At 40.8% G+C, this 20,846-nt stretch overlaps 1 protein-coding gene across 1 annotated transcript; it reads right to left on the bottom strand.

Moving 5' to 3' along the window:
- Positions 1-3,034: 3,034 nt before the first annotated feature.
- Positions 3,035-6,548, bottom strand: INSM2 (INSM transcriptional repressor 2). Its single transcript, XM_089680229.1, has one exon. The coding sequence runs from the start codon at positions 6,482-6,484 to the stop codon at positions 4,655-4,657; it is 1,830 nt and encodes a 609-aa protein (XP_089536355.1). The 5' UTR covers positions 6,485-6,548; the 3' UTR covers positions 3,035-4,654.
- Positions 6,549-20,846: the final 14,298 nt, after the last annotated feature.

Genomic DNA, 20,846 nt, shown 5'->3' with positions numbered 1-20,846 from the left:
AATGTTGAGATCAATGCTCTGTGGGAAACAAACCATCATTTCCAGGACTCCTTGTTCTTCTTTACACTGAAGATAGTTCTTTAAGACATTGGCTGTATGTTTGGGGTTTGTTGTCCTTCTGCAGAATACATTTGGGGCAAATCGCACACCTTCCTGATGGCATGACATTATAGATAGGTATCTGCCTGTATTTCTCAGCATTGAGGACACCATTGATTCTGACCAAATCTCCAACTTCATTTGCAGAAATGTAGCCCCAAACTTGCAAGGAACTGCCACCATGCTTCACTATTGCTTGCAGACACTCATTATTGTACAGCTCTTCAGCCCTTCGCAAACAAACTGCCTCCTGCTACAGCCAAATATTGAACATTTTGGCTCATCGGTCTAGAACACCTGCTGCCATTTTTCTGCACCCAAGTTCCTATGTTTTTGTGTGTAGAACTTGGAAACAAGGCTAAGAGACTCAACTATGCTTGAAAACATAGGAACTGGGGTGTAGAAAAATGGCAGCAGGTGCTGCCACAAATTGGCCACAAATTTATTGTGATGCAGGATAACAATCCCAAACATACAGTCAATGTCATTAATAACTATCTTCAGTGTAAAGAAGAACAAGGAGTCCTGGAAGTGATGGTTTGGCTCCCACAGAGCCCTTATCTCAACATCGAGTCTGTCTGGGATTACATGAAGGGACAGAAGGAATGTGGGCAGCCTGCATCCACAGAAGATCTGTGGTTAGTTCTCCAAGATGTTTGGAACTTACCTTCTGAGTTCCTTCAAAAACTATGTGCATGTGTACCTAGAAGAATTAAAGGATGGATGCTGTTATGAAGGCAATTGGTGGTCACATCAAATATTGATTTGATTTCTCTTCTGTTCATTTACTTTCCTTTTTGTTAATTGATAAAAATAAACTATTAACACTTCTATTTCTGAAAGCATTCCTAATTTACAGCATTTTTTCACACTGTTCGCAGCACAGTACTGTATATTAGGGCCATTATTTGCAGTTAACTCTAAACTGATGAGTTACAAAGAGGTTTAAAGCATCACCAATTGAAGATTTGGGGTATTAAGTATTTTTACTGAAAATATTTTAACTGATAAACAGTTGCAGTAATGTCTCTACCATATTTTTATTCTATAGGTCCTCTGCTTTCAGAAAATATACAAGGCTTGGGATATTTATTGTGCAATTTAACATGTGTGTGCAAAATTTAAAAAGATTTATCACTGACATGTACGCTAAAGTCATAATGTTTGCAACCTGTTCACTGATCACATTTTATAGAGACAACATTAAAATATTCCACAGGGCTTTATAACAGATAATGAAGCATTTGTGTTCACAACACTCTTCCTACAACCACACATTTTGTAAGATCCACATTGGTGGATTCAGAATTCAGGACCTCAGAAATGCATGGCAGCAATATCTCCACTGTGCCAGTATATTTCACTGAATAAAGCACAAAAAGTGTATTTTTTTTATATGGCAGGAACTCCATTTGAGTGCCATACTTCCAACTATTAATATTAATGCTGATTGTAAGCACTTTTTTGTTTGCAAAATGCAGTTTAAATTGCAATAGTCCAAAATAACCAGTCAGTTTTCTGAATACCAATCTATGAAAGTACACTTTCAGTTATTGTTTGGTAGCTATAAGTTACTACGCTGTGCCTTTTTGACTAGGCCAGGGTAAGGGGTCTATTTAAATGAGAAAATGTAATGGATTGCAAAAAGCACATAAACTGTAAATCATCCAAAGTTGGATAAATTCATATTCATTAATACCTTGCATTTTTAAAAGTGTTATGCTAATATATTTTTAAATTAGTTTTTATTTGCTTAGCATTTTTAATACTCACCCATCAGCTATATGTTAGTGTCACAATCAACCCTAAACCTCACTAACCTGGCAAACATTACTTGCTGGTTTTCAGGTCTAACAAATTAGTATTTCCATATGCACAGTAGTTCTGAGTATACAGTAAGCATTTAAAATATTGTCCAAGCCTGCAAAATAATCAATTTCATTTATACACATTTTCCTAATGGCAAATCCTTGTAATTGAATGTTCATCTCTATGTGGATTCTGTAAATAAATGTTTAACGCTTTGATTTGATAAAGTGATCCATTCATCCCAAAATCTCAGTGGAAGGTTGTGTCCTAGTCGGGAGAATGGAACATACTGCTTAAAGGAAACTGGTTATGACACAAACATGGGGACTGCTACTGCTGAACTCCTGGAAATGTTAGTTGCCTGGCTGACTTGAATTCTTGCCCCAATACTTTGAAACCATTGATCCAGACAAGACTTCTCTTATCTGCATACTTCTTCCAGGACAGTGGCTCAAAGTGTTTAAGCTAGCTGATTTAGCATAACAGCCAGGCAGCTGTCATTTTCAAAAGGAGGTCATTAATGTCAGCAACCATGCTTCTCTTGTGGCAGGTTTATTTTAAATCGATACTTCTAGAAGTGAAGAGAATGTGTTTTTATGTAGAAAAGTGTATTTTTCCTTTAACATATACTCTATTTAAACTTAAGAACAAATATTCCATATATTACAGTTTACCAGTCTTTAGATTTGGTAGCTGCATTTGTTTTTGGGGGTTTTTTTCAAGCAAAAAACATTTTTCTGCATACATAACATTTCTGTCTATCCTCCTGAAAATGTTGTGTCCTTGCAACATTCTTTGAACTGATGATCTAAGACAGTGTTATCGGCCTTAATAGTCATCTTCTATGAATTACAGTACACATCCCCTTTTTTTAATGGAAATAAATAGGGGGTGTATATAGCCCAAATCAGGAGAGCAGTCTAGAGTTATAGTGTTGCTCCTCCATAAACACAGAACAGTGAGCCAGCCACCACATCTGAAAACTGGCAAACTGCAATAAATTACATTTTTCTTGTTAGTTTAAGATACAATTTAAAGTTTGTAGATATAGGGGCGGGGTGCAACCTGACAAAAGAATAATATGAGGTCTTACAATATCAAGCAAAAAAAGATAAATAAACACCAGTAAATTAAAAGGCTTTTATTGCCATTTAGAGGCATTTTATATGAAATTATTTATTTTATAAACATATACATCTACTTCTAGGATAGTTCACCATGGCAAGGTGTTACATAAATATTTTTTTTATTGTAAATCAACCAAATCTACCATATTTAACAACTCTTAAAGCTTTTCTCATTGAAAACATTACAAAATTATGAAACTACTAAACTTTGTCACACAGAAACACAAACTGCATACATAAACTTTGGTTTATATCCTTTGACGTAAGATCTAAAATTTTGGCAAGCTCTTACCTTGGTAACATACACATTGGGACTTTGGATAGCAATACTTAGATCCAAAGTGGGACTTGCACATAATCTTTAGAATTTCCAAAGTGTGAAATATTACAATTAGACAAGAAAGTTTTGGAAATTGACAGGTTGTCAAAAATTAAAGGCTAAAGCAAACTGACTAAATTGGAATATTTAAAAATAATTACTTTTAGGCAGATGTGCTGTTGGGATACATGATCTTTACAGGACCGATAAACCCACGTTGCAAAAAAAAACAAAAAAACTGCAAGCACATACTGCATAGTTTAAGGTCTTAAATGCTCTTTCATTTTTGACTCTCACAGAAGATATTCCCCTTCCCTCTTTGTGTTCCCTGCCCCATTTAAAGCCATGAGAGGCAGCCATTTCTCAACCTAATAAGGATGAAAATATGACTGAAAATAATAAATGCAATAAAATAGCATACTACATCAGGTCCTGGATATGAGTACTCTTACTTACAGATTTGTTGATGATGCTAGCGTATTTTTACATAAAACAAATATAATGGTGTATGTACAGCCAAGGTTTTGGAGTGAGGAAGGATCTGAACCTCTGGCAGGTTTTTATTTCTACCTGTGTCCTTGCTGGGGAGATTAACCTTTTATGTTTCTCCTAGTAACCAGTCACCAAGACAAAGTGGTGGGAGATCTTATCTTTTATGGTTATCACTAGAACAACACGAGGGTTAATCTTTCCATAGGGAAACTTGTTCTGGTGACACCTGTCTAAGAGGGGAGTTCCCTTCATTTAGTAGTTTTCTCTAACTCACAGTTGCATCTCCAAAACTAGGGAGTGAAGGAAAGTCTCACCACATGGTCAGAGATAGCAAAAAATAAACTGACAGGGATTTTATCTTCTGTTCCTAAAATATGAATCCTAACTCTTGGTAAATTACAGATCCTCCCTGGAAATGAGGCTGTGTCCATACTGCAAGGGATACTTGCTCCTTAAGAGGAAAGTAAAACACTTTTACTTGCCTGATCCTCTGCCCCATCATGCTCAGACATTGGACTGTCCCCTGAAAACTTCACATCTGATGCATCAGTCTTGATGGTGGCAGAGGACCTTAGACTGCTGAAGTTCAGAGAAGAGGCTGCCTGAGCTGGTCCAGAAGGGTGAAGGAGCCTACCCTGAGTGGAAAATCAGGTAAGTAAAAGTGATTTACTTGGTTCTAGACATAAATTAACATTTACCCTGTCAATGCAGGGGCATCCCCACTGCAAGGAAGGACTTTCAGGATTTCTGGAGTTCGGTTTTAAAAGGAAAAAAACTTTTAGCCATACATACATTTTCAGAGGACCTCTCAGCAGCCAGGTCCCAGTGGGATTGGTGCTGGCAGGTCCTGTCTGCTCTCTGCAGAATGACACTTGTTCATGTGTAGGGTCAGTCCAGGGGAGCTGAAGAAGGCAGTGGGGCAAAGTTCACAGGGGAAGATCTGCTGACCACCTTCAGCCACCAGAGCTTCTTCTAGAGGAAGCAGCAGCTCTTCTCTCACCGCATGCCATAGCCTGTGCTTGTCTCTGATGTCCATGGAAGGGAAGTGAACCCCACATAGGGCACAGGGGTAGGTGAGCTGCCCCCTGTCTATGGGGCTGTAGGGCTGGTGGGTGAGGAGGTGTTTGCGGAGGTAGGCATGTCTCCGGAATCTCTTGTGACAGTACGGGCAGTGAAAAGCCTCCTCCTCCTCCTCTTTACTTTCCCCAGGTGTGGGCTGTGAGCCCGGAGGGTGGCTGTCCTCCCGGCTCGGTGTGCGCAGGAGCGGAGCGGTCAGCAGGGAGCTGTCCACACTGCGCTGGAGCTGAACTCGGGGGCTGTCCACACTGGGCTTGTGCTGACCTCGGGGGCTGTCCACACTGCGCTGGAGCTGACCTCGGGGGCTGTCCACACTGGGCTGGTGCTGACCTCGGGGGCTGTCCACACTGCGCTGGAGCTGACCTCGGGGGCTGTCCACACTGGGCTGGTGCTGAAGCCGGGAGCTGTCCACACTGGGCTGGTGCTGACCTCGGGGGCTGTCCACACTGCGCTGGTGCTGAAGCCGGGAGCTGTCCACACTGGGCTGGTGCTGAAGCCGGGAGCTGTCCATACTGGGGTGGTGCTGAAGCCGGGAGCTGTCCACGCTGGGCTGGTGCTGAAGCCGGGAGCTGTCCACACTGGGCTGATGCTGAAGCCGGGAGCTGTCCACGCTGTGCTGGTGCTGAAGCCGGGAGCTGTCCACACTCGGGTGGTGCTGAAGCCGGGAGCTGTCCACGCTGTGCTGGTGCTGAAGCCGGCCGGTCTGCTCTATCAGGCTGATGGCAGCGCCTCGCCCGTTGCTGTTCTCTTTGCCCTCCAGCGGCATCTGCACCTTCTTCCCCACTTCGCTCCCCATCACCCGGGGCTTGTGCCACCTCCTGTGCGAGGCCAGGTTGGCCGGACAGCTGAATATCTTATCACATTCTGGGCATCTGTACTCAACGCGGACTATCCTGGAGCACTTGTGCTGAGCCAGAGCGAACGGGTCCGGGTACTGCTCCTTACACAGCTGACAGATGAACTCCCCCAGCGGGGGGCGCTTGCCCAGGGGGCTGCGGGAAGTAGCAGAGGGCTCCTCCGCCTTGATCTTCAAGCCCAGCACTGGGGAGGTGGTGACCTCATCGGGGAAGTGGAGCTTCCTGCTGGCTTTGTGCTTCTTGGATGGGACCTTGGTGGACCTGGCCGCTTCTCTGGCATGCAGCTTGGACTCCTGGGGGATGATGAAGGGGTGTTGGGAGAGGAGTTTCTCCATGGAGGAGAAGGCAGCGCTCACAGGGAAGGATTCTGCTGTGGCTGGAGAGCTGAGATATCTCTTGAAAAAAGTCTTCTTCATCTCCAGCCCCACAGGCTGCACAGGGCTGTATGGAAGGTTGCTCCAGGCTTTCTCCAAGCCTCCTCCAGCTTTGAAAGGGGGGACCTCAGTGGGCACTTGCTGGGGTGCATCTTCAGCTTGTGGTTGCTTCTCGTGCTCATTCCCCCCTGAACTTGTGGGCACCATGGGGCTACAAGCTGCCAGTATGTCCACCATGGGAAGAAGCTGGGCTGAGCCATTGTCCTCACAAGGGATCCTGTATGAGCCGCATGCTTTCCTATTCCTCTTCACCAGGAATCCCCTCGGCATCGTGCAGGCGCTGGGGGCACAGGCATCAGACACAGCCAGCAGATGGGAGGGGGGCACTTGTGTCTTCATAGCATCGATCACTGAGCATTTATAGCCGCTCCTGCTCATGGCATGCCATGCACCTCCAGCGATAAACCTTCAACCAATCACGAGTTGGAACTAAGCTGCTGGGCGAGGCTTGAGTACCAAAATCAATGTGGTCCTGTCAAAAGCAGTTATGTGTAAAGAATGGACATGCTATGTGATGGTTCAATAAACTCATTTCTAGGGGTGATAAGAGACCAGATTTATATCAGATGAATGAGGCTAGTCCCTATAGGGCTCATTGACAGTGCAATCCAGAGTGCAGTTCTGCATGTGCGCTTACATGCAATTGTAATGCGTCTGGAGCACATTTCTGGCATTATTGATGTATTTTTCTACTGAGCTGCATTTACATCATTTACATGTGTTTGCAGTGTGTTCACTGTGCATTCACATACAATTATGTAAAAATGCAGCATTCTATACTTACCTATGAAAAAGTCCCTCTTTCATGATTTTTCCTGCACCAGTAACAGTGTGAACCTAGCCTAAGGGTTCATTTACACCACAAGCTCTGTTCACTGTGCATTTCTGCATGCACATTTGCACTGATTTTACTTGCATTTGCAGTGCATTTTTAAAAAATGTTTTTCATTTATTTTCTTTACTAAGTTCCATTTATATGCCTTTGCATATGTTCATGTTCGTTTGCAGTGTGTTTGCTTGATTTATGTGCATTTGTGGTGCATTTTAGTGTGTTCCAGGGCAGAAAAATGTAGCATGCTTTACTTTTTTTTAAACACATATGTAAGCGCACTGCAGTGTAAACTACGCTAACTGAAATACAATCATTTTTCTTGGACATGCATTTGTACTGTGGTTTTGCTGTATTTAAAATGCACCTGACTGCTTCTGGTGTAAATGAACCATAAAGGAGCCCTTATTCAGTCGCGTTCTGAGAACAGTGCTGGTAACGCCAACTAGAGACTCCATGGTTAAGGACAAAAATAACACTCAATCCATGCTGTACTTTCTGAGCTCTTCTATTGGCTATTATCACCAATGATTGGGATAATTAAGATTATGGTTTCTTTCAGAAATGAGACTTAATTTACATCAGTTGCAGCTCAATAGTACATTTTTTAATGTGATATGAATTGGAAATATGGTCTGTAAGAAATATTAAAAACAATTTAATACTCAATTAAAGGGGTCCTATTATAAAATTTGAAGATGCCTTGAACAATCTTTATTTGGAATATTTTACTAAGCAACCATATGACATGCCAATTATAGTAATAGGGAGGTCACTTAGAAAGAGGGAAAAAAATTTAATATACAGTAGCTGTAGGCTACAGCATGTTTAAAAAAAGATAAATTAAACATCACATAAAGATGGAGTTTAACTATGAATTAGTTAAATTGCAAATACATACAGCTGCAAAGAGAAGTAAAACCAAGCTGACTTCAAATTAGCAGTATGTGCTATCTACAAAAGAGGTGTATCATTTAAAGTGTATATATGGAAAAACAGACATAAATGATAATGGCTGTCAGTAGCAGGTTTTGTTTATGAGTTCCTCTTAAAGGATAAGTTCACCTTTTGCTAAACAAATAATAAAATGTACTGCATTGAGCTCCCAGGTTCCCAAACTTGGGTCATTTAGGTGGACCTACAACTTTGGTCGTACAGCTGCACTGTAGGTATTTTGTAATGTTTAGAAATGTTGCAGTTGACATCGCTCAGGCTTCCATTACCTGTTCTTTGTTCCATACCCCTGCATGAGCAACCAGTTTTATTGACATACCACATGCAACAATAAAAATTATTGTACCAGAAAAATAAATGCACATTTTTTCCAGGTAAAAAAATGTGCATTTATTATTTTTGTTTCTGGAGCTTCTAAAGCATTGCACCAGCGATCAGCAGATCACCGGTGGCATGCAGGGCTCCTGCAAGCCTGTTGGTTTATCTGCTTACCCATACAGGATGTATGAGCAAGCAGATATACTGGCTAGAAGAATCAATTAACTACCACGGCACTCAATAGTGCCCTGGTAGTTCATTGAGAACTACAAGCCGACAGCTGCTAAGGCTGTCAGGACTTGTAGTTTCTCCTTCACAGAAGAATGTGAATGAGTGATGCGGGTGGAGCCCCACATGGCTGTGTTTTGTTTTTATTTTGACAGATCCCGAATATGGATGTAACATGTTATGAAAGGTCCTTTAAAATGGTTTTAGTACTTGTCAATCCTGGCTCTGGATCCTTTATTTTCCTCACTTCCTTTTTGAGGGAGACAACACTGTTCATTCTGCAGTAAAATTGCCTAGCAATGTTGTCACTCTGTGGCCAGGATAGTCTTAGACTATTGAACTAAGCCCTAATTGGAAATCATCATCTTTGGCAAATAACAAATCTATACTGGACGAGGGTGCGTTTCCCTATGCACCATGTGGCCAATTGATGAATCTAAAATATATAACCTTTATTCAAATATATAAAAAATGTATGCTCAGCTGTAATTAATGCCTATTGGAGTGGAATGTACTGCGCACAACAATATGACTGGATACCATTGCAATTATTCACCATATTGCCACCATGTGCAGCTGAGCACAACTTCCAGCCACTACGTGACCTATTTTAATTCTTTATACTCCTGACGAAGCTTTGTTTTCTGGAGCAAAACATGTAGAGTTTCTTTTTTTTCTTTGGGTGCTCTGGGAGCACTTTTTGAATGCACATGGTATTCACTCCTCTCCCCCCTTTTTTTGGAGATGTCTGTACTCGTTTTACAGTGCATCATTTGCATTCCTCAAGATAGTGAGGTATTTTTGAGTGGATATGGTGATGTATGGGGCTTATCCATGATAGGCTGACATTTAAGTCCGTGGATGAGTGTACCCGTATTACATATTTGTAGCAAGATAGATTATTCTAATTCATTTTGTCCATGGGGTAACTCCATTTCCTTAACAGAGATTATATATTCAAGATGATAGGCTTATGATCAAACTACAGTGCCTCTTTGTATGCCATCACTTCATCTAAAATGGTATGATATTTGATTTGGTCTGGTGTTATTAACCATTTGGATGTAAGGTAAATAATTGCAATGGTATCCAGTCATATTGTTGTGCGCAGTACATTCCACTCCAATAGGCATAAATTACAGATGAGCATATATAAAAAAATGTATTTGAATAAAGGTTATATATATTTTAGATTCATCACTTGGCCAGATGGTGCGGAGGAAAACACACCCTCATCCAGTATAGATTTTTTCAGGATAGTCTTAGGATAGGAGTGTTGTTTTATATAGATTTAAAGTGATAAAAAAAAAATAAAGCTTAACTCCAGCAAACACATTGTATGCAGTTACAGCAAGTTCTTTTTTTTTTTTTTTTTTTTATTTGGAACAAAAATATAATTCTGAAATAAAGCATTCAGGCAATGTTATATGATTTGTCCACACCATTGTAATCCTCAGTGGACAGCTTGCTCTACATGTAAATGTGAAAAAATGAAGACTTGTGAAATAAAACAGGAATTTGGATACTGAATACCACTGTTAGAAGTATTAATCACATACAGTTACCAGAATACAATACTCTTCACTATAGTGGCCCTTTAAATAAAAAGATGTACAGCAACCAACAGGAGTAGAATTTACCCTCAAATTGTAAAAGATTTCTGCGTGAATGGAATATCTCTAACAGAGCAAACTCACATGGCAGACTCTCACACTGCAGCCCTTAATTCAGTCTCTCTCAAATAAGGGTAGTCTGTCACACATCTTTCAGCAGGGTGACCTCTCACTTGGTAGTCACTCCAACAGGGCAATGTTTCATAAAATCAAGCTCTTTCCCTGCCTCCTTTTTATAAAAAACTTAACATGCCTAGAATGGTTTATGCCATTTCTCCCCCACTGATTAGCTCAGAGCAATGGGTACCTGAGAAAGGATTGATGTCAACATGATTCCTGCTTGAGATTATGTCTATCCTTTCCTCTTTGATTAAGAAACACCTACAAAACCACTAAAGATCATCTGTGATGTACAGTATTCCTGACCGTATGTGTAGGACTGGGTGAATCTGCCAGGGCTTACATCCCAGGGGATATTTGAAACCTGCTTGAAATTTGCAAAACCCAAACTTACCAACAAGTCCTACTGAAGTCTAATAGGGGCAAATGTTTATACTAAATTCTGGCCATTTAAATGAATATTCTAAATTGCTTAATGGGCAAGCTATTGGGAAAAAAAGTTCATGGGAAGCTGGGCACTGCCACATTTAATAAAGCAATAAAAAAAATCTTTGAAATACAGCAACGAGAAAATCCTTTTTTACCACCCAAGCTGTTCCTGTATTTTTTGCACACTTTTAAAAAATTATTTTATACCTGAAGATTACATAAAACCCCACCCTAAAGAGTAACACAAACACAATAAACTGCCAGATTTTTAGTAAAATTTAGAAGATAAAGATTGACCAACCTGTCAAACCTTAAAATTGTTCACCCAAGAAATGCCAACAAATTTCAGTACCATATATTTTCCACAGGCAACACTGTAAAAGCCCCTGCAGGTCATCAGTTTAGAGTTAATCACGAATGATGGGCTTACAATTATTGCTCTCACTCTGGCTTTCTCAGTGATTTGTAACAGGTGTATTACAATTGATGTTTTCATGTTTAGGTGCCCCTTACATATGCATTATATTTATATGTGCATGTACAGTGGGGCAAAAAAGTATTTAGTCAGCCACCAATTGTGCAAGTTCTCCCACTTAAAAAGATAAGAGAGGCCTGTAATTGGCATCATAGGTAGACCTCAACTATGAGAGACAAAAAGAGAAAACAAATCCAGACAATCACTTTGGCTGATTTGGAAAGAATTTATTTGCAAATTATGGTGGAAAATAAGTATTTGGTCACCTACAAACAAGCAAGATTTCTGGCTCTCACAGACCTGTACCTTCTTCTTTAAGAAGCTCCTCTGTCCTGCACTCATTACCTGTATCAATGGCACCTGTTTGAACTTGTTATCAGTATAAAAGACACCTGTCCACAACCTCAAACAGTCACACTCCAAACTCCACTATGGTGAAGACCAAAGAGTTGTCGAAGGACAACAGAAACAAAATTGTAGACCTGCACCAGGCTGGGAAGACTGAATATGCAATAGGCAAGCAGCTTGGTGTGAACAAATCAACTGTGGGAGCAATAATTAGAAAATGGAAGACATACAAGACCACTGATAATCTCCTCGATCTGGGGCTCCACGCAAGATCTCACCCCGTGGGGTCAAAATGATCACAAGATCGGTGAGCAAAAATCCCAGGACCACACGGGGGGACCTAGTGAATGACCTGCAGAGAGCTGGGACCAACGTAACAAAGGCTACGATCAGTAACACACTACGCCGCCAGGGACTTAGATCCTGCAGTGCCAGACGTGTCCCCCTGTTTAAGCCAGTACATGTCCAGGCCCATCTAAAGTTTGCTAGAGAGCATTTGGATGATCCAGAAGAGGATAGGGAGAATGTCATATGGTCAGATGAAACCAAAATAGAACTGTTTGGTAGAAACACAACTCATCGTGTTTGGAGGGGAGAGAATGCTGAGTTGCATCCAAAGAACACCATACCTACTGTGAAGCATGGGGGTGGCAACATCATGCTTTGGGGCTGTTTCTCCACAAAGAGACCAGGACGACTGATCCATGTACAGGACAGAATGAATGGGGCCATGTATCGTGATTTTTTGAGTGCAAACCTCCTTCCATCAGCAAGGGCATTGAAGATGAAACGTGGCTGGATCTTCCAACATGACAATGATCCCAAACATACTGCCCGGGCAACGAAGTAGTGGCTTCGTAAGAAGCATTTCAAGGTTCTGGGGTGGCCTAGCCAGTCTCCAGATCTCAACCCCATAGAAAACCTTTGGAGGGAGTTGAAAGTCCGTGTTACCCAGTGACAGCCCCAAAACATCACTGCTCAAGAGGAGATCTGCATGGAGGAATGGGCCAACATACCAACAACAGTGTGTGCCAACCTTGTGAAGACTTACAGGAAACGTTTGACATCTGTCATTGCCAACAAAGGATATATAACAAAGTATTGAGATGAACGTTTGATATTGACCAAATACTTATTTTCCACCATAATTTGCAAATAAATTCTTTCCAAATCAGCCAATATGATTGTCTGGATTTTTTTTCTCATGTTGTCTCTCATAGTTGAGGTCTACCTATGATGCCAATTACAGGCCTCTCTCATCTTTTTAAGTGGGAGAACTTGCACAATTGGTGGCTGACTAAATACTTTTTTGTCCCACTGTATGTGGGGGTGTTTTTTTGGGGGTGATTTAAAGTGCTTGGGTGGAACTTTAATTTTTTTTTACAATTTTTGATTTTTATTTAACTATTTTTTCATAACATAGGAGGCAAAAAGTCCACTATGTGAGGATTGTTTTGAGGAGCCCTCCACCATTGCAGTGCAGATGACGCTGCATTAGAATCTTCTTCAGTTATAAAAACTTGGGAAGATGACACAGGGACCCGAAAGTAATGTTTTACACATCACTTCTGGGTCAGTAATAGGAAGGTGAGGACAGTGAATGGATGTTCGCTGGGTTATTTCCATCTACCTAGCAGCACCCACCATGTGGAGCCTGGGATACATGGTGGGGGTGCACGTGGAGGGGGGAATGTAGTAACGGGTGTGTGGAAGCAATCCAGTGGCTGCATTGCCATTGGATTACTTCCTTCTGACAGCCAGTAGTCAGCTTGTCAGACATGCAGCTGCTGGGAGTTTGTGTAAAATACCCACCTACATTTATATGACAGATGTTGGTGGCAGCAAAAGGGTTAATGGGATTTTGAGGGCTCCAAAGAAAAACACACCAGTGTTTAAAATTACATGCTTGACGGATGCCATTAAACTGTATGTGGGGTTTTGTAACAGTAAAATATTAGCATGGCTTACAGCAGCAGCATTCCAATCAGATTTATTTCAACTTAAAAAGGGCTTTTTTTCCAGGTAGAATAACATGGATCAACTCAGAAAAAAAATTTGCTGGACGTGTCAGTTCAGGATAATCCAGCAAACCAGGTAGGAGTGGATGAAGAAAAAGTTTTGCTTACTGTTGTCACACATTGGCTAGCGTCAGGTCAGTACACGAGCACTTGAATAAGCAGCAAATGGAAAGAGACAACACAGGTTTTATTTTGCAGTTAAACATTAGAGTGTAAGAGACAACAGGCACAGACATTGTTTAGTGGCTGGACAATATGTAAGCAGCTTGGTTAGGCCGCAAGATAAGAGGGAGAAATAAGGCATGTTTTATCCTGAAATAAACATTAAGTATATTATCTGAGAGACATTGGGCACAAATATTTTTCAGTGACGGAGCATTGGAATAGTCCAAAAACTTTGAAATACAAAGCAGATTTACCTTGCAGAAAAGAGTAGAGATTTGGCAGCTGAGGTAAAGCTGCAGAAGCAATGCATGGCACCTTTACAGTACCAAAGCACTGGAATAGGCTACAGACTGCAAAGAAAAACTCAGGATTTATCCTGCAGCAAAACACTCAAAAGTAAAAAAAAAAAAAAAAAGCATTACTGCTAAATGACAATCCCAATCCTTCTGTTTTTAAACAAAGCAGCCAGGGTATCCCTGGTGACATCACTGACCACATATTGTCATTGGGCTTATTTAATGCCAACTTAATTAACTGAAGGCAGCCAGACAAATTCAGTCTCTTTTGACTCCAGTAACCTGAACACTGATTGGACTGTACATTGTTAACCAGGGGAAAAGTGTCAGCAACCAGTTGAGATGTGTGATTTTTTTTTTTTTTAACACACACATCCAAGAACAGAACCCACATCCAGGTACTGAGATGTATGTCATCTTTGCTCCAATATCTCAGTCCATTAATTAGCCAGATTTGGACTCTTGATGATTCCTGAACAATGATGGTGCCTGACTTTAAGGAAGAAAGAAGCATCCTTGGGGGTGTATTAATAACTCTGTAAAAGCTAAACATACATATTAGTAAGTTTGCTTTAAATGTGGAAAAAATAATCTGTTTCTGGGTATACGTTGCAGTGAACCTGCTGTTACACATACTAGATGGTATTTGCATGTCATGTTCTTCCTATTTTCCAAGCCTTGGGGATGCCCAATGACTGCGGTTGGCAGCCTTAAGGAATTGGAGGGGGTGGGGTCAGGCTTCTGACCCAGAAAGTAAAGTACATTTCAGATCACAGGCCATTCCGTCCACCTTTTGTGCTTACATGTAGAAGGTACCTGGAGAAGCCATCTATGTACTGAAATTGCAGCACACTTTCTATAATAAACAAACACAATGACTTGAAATGTATAGAAATAAACTCTGTGGAACACAGTCATGGCCAATGAGTTGTTGAGTTGTCATTGATGCTTTGGAGGGGTTAAAGCTCTTGAAACAAACCTGTTTTCAATAAGTGTTTGTCTGTGTTTATGTTGGTATTCAGGATAATCACATCCAGCTAAACACATACCTGCTGGTTGCTCTCTCCCTGATCTTTCATTAGAGGAATCTAAACTCTCCCAGAGCTGCACCTAATGAATGTTACATGTGTGATTAGGGTGCATCGGCCGTGCAGCAGGTTGGATTCGGAGTAATCTGCCTTTCAGAGCAGTTTCAGCGTGAATCCCATTAATTGGCTGAATTCTTCCAGATGTCCTTTCAGTTTTACAGGAATTTCAATGTGTCTAGCAGCAGGGGGAACGAGAAGCAATAAACTGTTAACAGGCCTCCATGACTAAACGAAGGCTGCCTTCATTTTCATTAATAACACATCTCCACTCACCCTCCCGATGCTTTGATTTCCGTGCGTCAATCTCGGCAGAAAAGTAAGTCTGAACCGAACGTAGTTTAATTCCACCACCAGCCCTGTGTACTGTCTGAAGAAACAAAATCTCTGATTGACTCCTGGAAGTAATATTCAAGCTACAGAAATTCAAGTGCTTAATCTGTTTCTCCAAACACAGATAGGCTCATCTCTACAAAGGGCAGGCCGGGATCGGCAACTCTGGTGTTCTCTAGGATTCATATTCCTGGGAGTGGCTATGTACTGTCATGAACTACAGCATACTATTCAGTCCTGTCTAAAGAAGAACATGTGCTGACAGAAATACGGGGACTGCCAGAGCTGCTGGTTTCCTGTTTGTACTCTCTGGTTTAAAAAATTTTGAGTCACTGGCTTAAGTTATGTAGCGTTAACTGTTTTTTGAGTTCACTGGATGCATACGTGTTCCTAGTCAGTGCTTTTAACAGCCAGAAATTAAACATTTTAAAAGGAGGAGATCATTATTTCTGTTAAAATCATGATCTTGTTTACATTTAACAGAAACATGGACATAGTTCAATGTCACTATACTTAGACTTCTTTATTATACAGGTCAAATTAAGGGCCCTACCAACCTGTGTATATTGTTCATCTGTTCATTTGCTTATATGTGTTGCAACAAAGGTAATGTGTTAAATGTTAATACATAAACTGCACTAATGTTGCTGTCTTACATCCTAAATATTCAGCTTTGAGTCTATGAACTGAATACAAAACTAAATAAATACAATATCTATAAGGCTAACTTAGTTTATCTCAGGAGTCCTTCAAGTTCATGTCTAGGACGCGAATAGGCATGCAAGCAAACTACGTGTCTTATTTCTTCTGGACTGCTAAGTGGGAGGGTCTTTCTTTGGGTGACATCAGTACTTGGGTGACATGTACACTTCCCATTGCCTATCTGGCAGTGGGGTCCTCACAGGAGGTCCCCACCTCCATAGCCACCACAATACTGGACACTTTCACACCCTTTCTGCCCAGGCTATTTTTAAACTTTCAGCCATCACTACTTGAATGACAATTACTCAGTCATTCAACACTGTACCCAAATAACATTTTTTACTTTTTTTTTTAGGCAGATACAGCTTTCTTTTGGTGGTATTTTATTACCACTGGATTTTTTATTTTTCTGTTAAATAGATAAAAATGATGAAAATTTAAAAAAAAACCCACACATTTCTGTTATAACATTTTACAAATAAATCTTTCTTCATAAATTGAGGCCAAAATGTATTCTGCTACATTTCATTGGGAAAATAACCCAAATTAATTAGTCTGTGTAAAAGTTACAGTCTTCAATCTATAGTATATATTTTTGAACATAAATTAATCCTGATTTACTGACTGCCTATCTAATTTCTTGAGGCTTTAAAATGTTAAGACAGTGCAAATACTCCCCAAAATGACCCCTTTTTGGAAAGTCCAAGGTATTTAGTAGGGACATGGTGAGTTTTTTTGAAGTTCTAACTTTTTGTCACAATTGTTTGGAAAATTAGGAAAATAAATAAAAAGTTTTCACAATGTTGTCATTCTAACGAGTTATATCTCACACACAGGATAGGCATACTTGGCTTTATACCCCAAAACACATTCTGCTATACTTCGCGAGTATGAAGATACCACACGTGAGACTTTTGCATAGCATAGATGGGCCCAAAATCCAAGAAACACCTCTAGGCTTTCAAGGCACTCCGAGGTATTTTATAAGATGAATAATGAGGTTTTTTTAAATGTTATTTAGAAGTTTTTGGAAAATGCAGGAAAGAAAATGAAAATCAATTTTTTTTACAATTTATAAGATACGTCTAACATACATCATAGGCATACTTAGAATTACACCCTAAAACACAGTCTGCTACTCCTCCTGAGTATGGGGATACCACAATCCAAGGAGCACCTTCAGGTTTTGTAGGGGCATAAATTATGCATCTAATTTCTTGACTACCTATTACATTTTTGGAGGCCCTAGAGCAGTGGTTCTTAACCTGGGTTCGATCGAACCCCAGGGGTTCAGTGAGTCAGTCTCGGGGGTTCGGCGGAGGTGACCCACACCCGACTCATATGATTTGTGATGACATGCCCCGCTTGTCCATCATTGGCTGCAGGTGGTCACGCAACATCGCTTAGCCCAGTGGTCGGCAAGCCGCGGCTCTTGTGTGCCGGGCGCCCGCTCCCCTCCCTCCTCTCGGGCAGCAGGGACTTAAATGCAATGATTGGCCAGTCTCGCTGCCACTCACATCCTGATAGCCAGTGATTGGCTGTCAGGATGTGTGTAGGCGGGGCAGCGTGACGAACGTGAGAGGAGCTAGGCTCCTCTCACAGTCCGCCCTGAAGACCGGAACGGCGCGGGAATACAGCGAGAGGAACGCGCGGAGCAAAGGTAAGTGAATTGACACAGGGGGGACTTGGGGACTTAATATGGGGGATGAATTAATATGGGGAATGAATTACTATAGGGGGGATGAATTACTATATGGGGGATGAATTATTATATGGGGGATGAATTACTATATGGGGGATGAATTACTATATGGGGGATGTATTACTATATGGGGGATGAATTATTATATGGGGGATGAATTACTATATGGGGGATGAATTACTATATGGGGGATGTATTACTATATGGGGGATGAATTACTATATGGGGGATGAATTACTATATGGGGGATGAATTACTATATGGGGGATGAATTACTATATGGGGAAGGAATTACTATAGGGGGGATGAATTACTATATGGGGGGATGAATTACTATATGGGGGGATGAATTACTATGGGGGATGAATTACTATATGGGGGATGAATTACTATATGGGGGATGAATTACTATGGGGGATGAATTACTATATGGGGGATGAATTACTATATGGGGGGATGAATTACTATATGGGGGGATGAATTACTATGGGGGATGAATTACTATGAGGGATGAATTACTATGGGGGATGAATTACTATACGGGGGATGAATTACTATGGGGGATGAATTACTATATGGGGGATGAATTACTATATGGGGGATGAATTACTATGGGGGATGAATTTTCATACCGTTTGTTACAACATATCTTTGCGAGCAATCCTTTTCGAGGATGCTGGACATAAAGACGAAGAAAAGGAACAGACTTTGTTGCGAAAATGACATGAGAGTGGCACTTGCCAAGGTAATGCCGCGCATTTCTGAACTGGCCTCTGAAAGACAACAGCAGAAGTCACACTGATTTGCGGTAAATATTCATTATTTTGTTTTTGTGTGAAAATCATGTTTTAATGGTTTTGTTCTTTGTTCTTAATGGTTTTGTTCATTTTGTGCACCTATGTATAAATATATACCTATGTTTTGAATTTTAAAAATCATATTTTATTTTTCAAATTAAGAAGGGTTCGGTGAATGCGCATATGAAACTGGTGGGGTTCAGTACCTCCAAAAAGGTTAAGAACCACTGCCCTAGAGCATCAGGATAGTGGTAACACTCATAAAAATGACCACATTTTGGAAAACAAACATCCCAAGGTATTTTCTTAGAGGTATGGTAAGTCTTTTGAAGACTTAATTTTTTGTCACAAGTTTTTGGAAACTGCGTAATGAAAATTACTTTTTACAGAGTTGACAATTTAATAAGATATTTCTCACATACAGCATGGACATACTTAGAATTGCAAACCGAAATGCATTCTGCTACTCTTTATTAGTATACCACATGAGTGAGGCTTTTTTTTTTTTTGCATAGACTGATTATGTACCAGACATTGTATCTTGTGTATCATACAAATCAACCAATTGTATCAAAAGGAGTGCACTGTAGTGGTTGACTTTATATGAGTGGTCAGGGAATATAGCTTAGTGTAGTGCCACCTATAGCAGCCCCTGTTCCTCTAAGCCAAGCAAGTCTAGCCTACTGGTACGTGCACTGCCCCCGGGAATGCCATGTTCACTGGACAGGAAATACAGGAGGCTAAAGAAAGGAAGAACAAAAGAGTTTCTGTGGTTCCAGGAGTGCAGTTGTCTGCAGGGGGTGACTGGGACTGGTTTCTTGCAGGAACATAGTTAGTTGGAGATGGGTCCAATCAGGTGCAGACAGAGACATAGTTAGCATATAGGATCAGTCCAAGCAACAGGCAGAAATGTGGTCATTAAACAGGCAAATCAGGAACACTGATTCTAGCTACACTGGTATGGTAACACTGTGGTTGGTGTGGTGGTGATCAAAGAACTGTGACTGGCTGCACTATTAGGGCTTGTTCACATGTGAGGTTGTAGGATGGTAAAACCTTGCAGTGGTTTTACTACCCCTCAACCTCTTCCCTCTTTAGCTGCAGAGGGAGTGGCTGGGGGTTTACACCTGTCGTGGCTGCACAGCAAAGCTGTATGCCTTCTGATCCTGGCGCATCCAAGTGAATGGGGTTCCTTGTGTGGGTCCAAGTGGTTAAAGCAGTTGGTGAGGAGGTGATAATGCCCCCTCACTGCCTGTCAAATGCTCTCTGAAAAGCTTACATGTGAACAAGTCCTTATGGTGACATAATGACTGTTGTGGTGGGGATCATGGACACCGTGACTGCTGTTTCGGTGATCAGGGATACTGTAACTGGTGTGGCATTGATCAAGGATACTGTAACTGGTGTAGCAGTGATCAGGGACACTGTGACTGGGTGGTGGTGTGGTTCCCCCAGTTGTTATATCTGTTATAGAATGCACTTATGTGAGTTCTTAAGAGCTGGTTTTGTATAGTTGATGCTTTATTTTGAAAGTTGATATGGAAGGGAGGCACATCAAGAATTAGGTTGGAATTACTACAGAGACCTTTGGATCAGTGAGGATTTGCGCTTCCTAATATGCAATTACATATTATGGCTGCCCAGATTCAACATTTTACAGGTCTCCTTGAGGTCAGGAATCAGGACCCTACATATATACTCATGCAAGATATCTTGGATAACATATTGGTGATCTCAAAGTTAAATGCTAGACAATCTTTGCATTTGAAGTCCCATGTTAGTAATAAATAAAAAAGTTTGGGATACGGTTAAATTCATGTTTAAATATGAGGGATTTTCTATATATACTCCTTTGAGGAAGAAGGATATTGTTTTGAAATGTTTTCAGCAATTAAAAGATGAGTTTCAAATCCCTAGAACTAGTTTTTTTTTAATATCTTCAAGGCAGGCATGCTATTCATGCTCAACAGAAGCTGAGCTGCCTTAGATGATACACACCAACAGAATTGTTTGGGGTACTTAATGCTTCTTCTAAAAGAGGTAATGTGTCCTATATATACTTAAAGCTGTTTGACTCTCAAATAACTTTGGTTCGCCTACCCCATAAGGCCAAATGGGAACAGGGAGTATCTGAAGGCCAATGGAAATTTTATTCTACGAAATATCCTTAAACACATCCCTGTCTATTTCCAGTTGGATTACACAGTAATATATACTACA

Source organism: Staurois parvus, unplaced genomic scaffold (genome assembly GCF_062004578.1).
Source record: "Staurois parvus isolate SC_StPar_1 unplaced genomic scaffold, SC_StPar_1.0 ptg000237l, whole genome shotgun sequence".
In the NCBI taxonomy this organism is placed as follows: domain Eukaryota; kingdom Metazoa; phylum Chordata; class Amphibia; order Anura; family Ranidae; genus Staurois; species Staurois parvus.
Note: the sequence above shows the minus strand (reverse complement) of the source record. Positions and strands in the feature narration are given on the sequence as shown.